Source organism: Orycteropus afer, unplaced genomic scaffold (assembly GCF_000298275.1).
Source record: "Orycteropus afer afer isolate SDZICR_OR568_19922 unplaced genomic scaffold, OryAfe1.0 scaffold00122, whole genome shotgun sequence".
Classification (NCBI taxonomy): domain Eukaryota; kingdom Metazoa; phylum Chordata; class Mammalia; order Tubulidentata; family Orycteropodidae; genus Orycteropus; species Orycteropus afer.
The window spans coordinates 1,510,365-1,516,403 of NW_006921709.1; the positions used below are offsets into that span (position 1 = coordinate 1,510,365).

The 6,039-nt window shown below is 40.5% G+C and overlaps 1 protein-coding gene across 1 annotated transcript in view; it reads left to right on the top strand.

The window, feature by feature from the left end:
- The window catches only part of PDE4D (phosphodiesterase 4D), a 1,343,868-nt gene extending 1,338,049 nt beyond the window's left edge, over positions 1 to 5,819 (top strand). The window contains 4 exon segments of the mRNA XM_007944148.1: positions 1,470 to 1,624; positions 2,708 to 2,830; positions 3,743 to 3,925; positions 5,403 to 5,819. Of these exon segments, the coding sequence (XP_007942339.1) occupies positions 1,470 to 1,624; positions 2,708 to 2,830; positions 3,743 to 3,925; positions 5,403 to 5,819 (878 nt within the window).
- The last annotated feature ends 220 nt before the right edge of the window (positions 5,820 to 6,039 follow it).

A 6,039-nucleotide genomic window follows, 5' to 3' on the forward strand; every position in this document is an offset into this window, starting at 1 on the left:
TTTCAGGAGCTCTGGTAGCATAGTACCTAAGGCACTTGACTGCTAACCAGAAGGCTGGCGGTTCAAACCCACCAGCCACTCCTCGGAAGGAAGCTGGGGCAATCTACTTCCATAGTGATACTGCCTCGGAAACCCAAGGAGGGGTCACTATGAGTCAGGTCTGACTCGACAGCATGTAACAACGACAACAACATGTGCTTTTAGTCTTTACAATGACTTCAGTGGAAATAGAAGAAAGCAATACTCAATTTTTTATTATTACTATTTTTTTTTTCTTAGTAACTACCTTATAGACCTAGAACAGGAACTAAGAAAGAGGTAGGGTCTTTATTGCTAAAAATAGACCGGTCCAGAGCAGTGGTTAAGAGAGCAGGAGAATTCTGCATCAGATTATGTAGACAGCTAAACACAGTGTTTGTGAAGTCAGCAGTGTGGGCAGGAAGAGCAATATACATATACATAGCAACTGCCATGATACTTGGCGAGGGAAATAGAAAAAATGAATAAAGCTTAGACTTGCATAGAAGCAGCTTAGACTTGCATAGAAGCAGCTTAGACTTGTATAGAAGAAAAACAAGTAAGAACAACATGAACAAATCTAGTATCATTCACATGTTCTAAACTGTTCTTGAATCATCTCCAAGTACAAACAGTGCTTAAATTACATGATGCTTTCATTATATAAAATGTTGTTGTTATGTGCCATCAAGTCAGACCCGACTCATAGCAACCCCTCCTTGGCTTTCCGAGGCGGAATCACTGTGGAAGTTGTTGATTGCCTAACCTTCCTTCCAAGAAGTGGCTGGTGGGTTTGAACCACAGCCTTCTGGTTAGCAGTCAGGTGCCTTAGACACTACACCACCAGAGCTCCTTTATATATAGATTAGATAATCCACATCTTTTTGGAATATAACACTTTATGATGTGGATATGTTCTGCTGAGTTTATTAAGCTACGTGAGGCAGGTTTGGAGGGGAGGCTGAAGATCATCTGCTTCAGCTCTTCTTTCACTTTAGAAAACAGAAAGCTGAGGCCCACAGTGATTTGCCACATGTTAGTAGTGTTGGAATGCACTCCAAGTTTCCAGTGATCTTTCCACTGTTACATTATCCTGTACATTCTCTCTTGGGTGTTGTCATGTCAACCAAAAAAAAACCAAACTCACTGCCATTGAATCAATTCTGACTCATAGCGACCCCCTTTGAGTTTCTGAGGCAGTAAATCTTTACGGATTAGATTGCCCAGTCTTCCTTCCACAGAGTAGCTGGTGAGTTTGAACCACCAATCTTTTGGTTAGCAGTCAAATTCTTTAGGAACTATACCACCAAGTTCCTTGTTGTCAAGTAAGGACAGGGGAGATATTTAGGGGAAATTGCATTGTAAATCCAAAGTTATTTCAGGATATCAAGAGTAAGATAACTTTAGAGTGAACAGCTTTACTGATCTTCCACCTCTTGTCTTTCTTTCAGACTCTGAACTTGCCTTGATGTACAATGATTCTTCTGTCTTAGAGAACCATCACTTGGCTGTGGGCTTTAAGTTGCTCCAGGAAGAAAACTGTGACATTTTCCAGAATTTGACCAAAAAGCAAAGACAGTCATTAAGAAAAATGGTCATTGACATCGTAAGTAGCTGATGATAGCATAAGAAGAGAACTATCATGCATGTTGTTTATTAAATAAATACATATTTGCATACATACATACATACATACATTTACATACATACATACATACATACATTCATAAATAAGCTGAGATGAGGATCAGGTGAAAGGAACTGAATTTCCAAACCTGTTGTGGCCACTTATGTTCTAGGAAGCTGCCCCAGCTGCTGGAGTGTTGTTCTGTACTAAGTTTCCCAGTTTCAGTAGCTGTAGTTAATTTTCTGAGCTTCCCCAGTCTGGTAGTGAGCAGAGAAAGATGACTAACAAAAGCAGAGGGCAGTGGCCATAGCTCAGATGTATTTCTTTCCCCTTTTTCTGTATATAGACAGTGCCATTTAGAACCACCATGTTTATTCTTGTCCCTGTGTGTATCATTAGGCATGATTAAAAGACACAGGAAAATATGGTTACCCAAAACTTCATTAAGCTTTGTACATACAAAGGCAGGATTGATTTATCTGGGATAAGCTGAAAATTAACCAGAATAGTCTGTTTCTGAAGCATTCTGTCATCAGCCTTTCATCAGTTCATACTCCAGTGACCACTGTCTAATCCAGTGTGTGGAAAAAACTTTGAAACGTGGTACTGTCTTATGGAGACAACATCACTTTTTATCAGTAGGCTGTTGCTTGTCAAGGCCTAATATTTTTGTTCCTATTGTATACATGTATCTGCGCTTCTAGAAAAATGGACTCTGCTCCAGGAGCGAGTAAAGAATATTCTGTTCACTACTAGTAGATGTCATAGTAAACCAAACCAAACCAAACTCACTGCCGTGTAGTCAGAGCCAATTCATGGCGACCCCTCCTTGAGTTTTCGAGGCAGTATCACTACAGAAGTAGATTGCCCAACCTTCCTTCCGAGGAGTGGCTGGTGGGTTTGAACCACCAGCCTTCTGGTTAGCTGTCCAGTGCCTTAGGCACTACACCACCAGAGCTCCTACATGTTATAGTAGTTTTCCATTTTTTTTCTCACATTCTGCATATTTTTGTGTGTAAATTTTGACTTTTTTCCTTAATAAAATACTCTCTGTCTTTTAAGGTACTTGCGACAGACATGTCAAAACATATGAATCTACTGGCTGACTTGAAAACTATGGTTGAAACTAAGAAAGTGACAAGCTCTGGGGTTCTTCTTCTTGATAATTATTCTGATAGAATTCAGGTACACCTATGTTTGAGTTTGTTCAGTGTGATGGTGTGTGCATACACACACATGTCTATGTGTCTAACTTTGAATAAGACTTTTTTTTTTATTGTGCTTTAGGTGCAAGTGTACAGAGCAGAGTTTGTTTTACATTCAACATTTCATGTACATTTAGTTCCATTCCCCATTTACCATCCCCAACCTTAAGCCAATCTCCTCCCCTCTGTGCCCAGTAACGCCCCTCACCCCGTACCCTTCATAGTTATGCACTCCTGTGTGTCCTGCATTTCTTCTGTGCGAATGTTGCCCCTCTGATGCACCGTGGTTGATTGCTCCAAGGGATGCATTTCCATAGAGTATGTGGGTGCATCCCCTGGGTTGAGTGGCTTGCATGTACACTGTTTACTATTGGGCTGAGAGCCAGCCCCTGGGAGTGAGTTTTATTCCAGGCCCAAAATGTATCACAGGGCCATAGATTTTTTTTTAGATTTTAAACAGTTTATTAGAATTAGATTTTTTTTTCTTCCTCTCTCTTAACTTATATTTTTAGTAATGATAGGCATGACTTTTATCCAAATTCTCATTCCTGAGATTTAATCAGTAAAATCCTATTGGTGTTTTCACTTCCCTACAATTAAAAATGGAACAACTAACATCCCCAAGACTAACCACTTAAACGGCTCTGAATTTAGCCAACCATGTACATAGCACTTTCTCTTAAGATATCTAGATGCAGTAGAAGTGGCATAATTTGGGACTATTAATACAAGTGTGAACCCCACACAGACACATCACGGTTGAGCTGTTTGGGATAAATCTTACACTACATGTATTTTTAAGTGTCACAGTCATGTGAATGTGAACCTCTAGTAAAAGAAAATTAAAGAAAAGGTGCAGGTGTTGAGTAGAGAATGCATTTGTCTATTTTAGGTCCTTCAGAATATGGTGCATTGTGCAGATCTGAGCAACCCAACAAAGCCCCTCCAGCTTTACCGCCAGTGGACGGACCGGATAATGGAGGAGTTCTTCCGCCAAGGAGACCGCGAGAGGGAGCGTGGCATGGAAATCAGTCCCATGTGTGACAAGCACAATGCATCTGTGGAAAAATCACAGGTAACACATTAAGCATGATGCTTTCAGAGAGAGTCAAGCCACAACTTTTACATTTACTTTGCATACCTATCACACACTGTTATTGAGCTTTTTAAAATTTACTTTGCTTTTGACAATCCCAGTTCCACATTAGTTTTTATGAGCTGAAGAGCACTTTCATTCTTATAACTTGTATTCACAAAGTTTATGTAGGAGCCCCACGGGTACAATAATTAAGTGCTTGTCTGCTGACTAAAAATCCACACAGCAGCCCAGGTGGGTGACCTGGTGACCTGCTCCCATAAAGATTACAGACAAGAAAACTCTACAGGGCAGTTCTACCCTGTCACATGGAGTCGCTAGGAGTCGAAAATCAACTCCTTGGCACCTAACAACAACAACACTGCGAGTACAGCAGAGTCCCCAGGTGGTACAAACAGGTAACGTGCTCTGCTGCTAACCAGAAGGTTGATTGGGTGAGGACCCCCAGAGGTGCTTTGACAAAAACCCCAACAGTCTACTTTTGAAAAATGAGCCTTTGCCAACTCTATGGAGCACAGTTCTACTCTGACACATGGAGTTACCATGACTCAGAACCAACAACAACTGATAAGAGTATGTGGCATTGTTTAAGTCAGCTGGGTTCACCTGGACATTGGCTATTCTAAAATAAAGTCCAACCCTCAAGCCATACCATGTAAACAACTGAACATTTTTCCCCTTTTTTTTTTTTTTTTTTTTTAATATGATCATATGGTTCTTTTCCTTTATCTTACTTATGTGATGGATTACGTTGCTTTTCTAATGTTGAGCTATCCTTGCATACCTGGTATGAACCCCACTTGGTCATAATGTATTATTTTTTTTATATTTTGTTGGAGTCTATTGGCTAGGATTTTGTTGAAGATTTTTGCATCTATATTCATGAGGGATATTGGTCTGTAGTTTTCCTTTTTAGTGATGTCTTTGCCTGGGTTTGGTATCAAGGTTATGCTTGCTTCATCAAATGAATTTGGGAGGATGCCATCCTTTTCTACGTTCTGGAATAGTTTGAGTAGGATTGGTGTCAGTTCTTCTCTGAATGTTTGGTAGAATTCTCCAGTGAAACTGTTTGGGCCAGGAATTTTTTTTTTTTTTTTTTGGCAGTTTTTTGATGACTTGTTCAATTTCTTCTTTTGTTATGGGTCTGTTCAAATTTTCCACCTCAGTCTGTGTTAGTTTAAGTAAGTAGTATGTTTCTAGAAATCTATTTCTTCTAGATTTTCAAATTTGTTGGAGTAAGAAATTTTTCCTCTTGAACAAAGGGTTCTAAAAGCTAATTTTAACCAGTTAATAGCTACACCTGATTTAGTCTGTTGCCTAAAGCAGTGACTGACTGTTTTGCCAAAATGAGATTAGTAGTCTTTTGTTCTGTATTACATTTCTGAGGTTTGGTCTAGTTAGTTTTTTCCCTTATTTCTTGGCCCTCAGACTTGATTTTTTTTTTTTTTTAAACTAGGTGGGCTTCATCGACTATATTGTTCATCCTCTCTGGGAGACGTGGGCAGACCTTGTCCATCCTGACGCCCAAGATATTTTGGATACTTTGGAGGACAATCGTGAGTGGTATCAGAGCACAATCCCTCAGAGCCCCTCTCCTGCACCTGATGACCAAGAGGAGGGCCGGCAGGGTCAGACGGAGAAATTCCAGTTTGAACTAACCCTAGAGGAAGATGGAGAATCAGACACAGAAAAGGACAGTGGAAGTCAAGTGGAGGAAGACACTAGCTGCAGTGACTCCAAGACTCTTTGTACTCAAGACTCGGAGTCCACAGAAATTCCCCTTGATGAACAGGTTGAAGAGGAAGCAGTAGGAGCAGAAGACGAAAGCCAGCCTGAAGCTTGTGTATTAGAAGATCATTCTCCCGACACGTAACAGTGCAAAGACTTTCATGCCCCCCCTTTTTTCTTTGTTTTTAAGTAGAAAAATTGTTTCCGAAGTGCATGTCACATGCCACAACCGTGGTCACACCTCACTGTCATCTGCCAGGACGTGTGTTGAACAAAAACTGACCTTGACTACTCAGTCTGGCGCTCAGGAATATTGTAACCAGTTTTTCCACCTCCATGTCATCAGAGCAAGGGGGACATCTTCG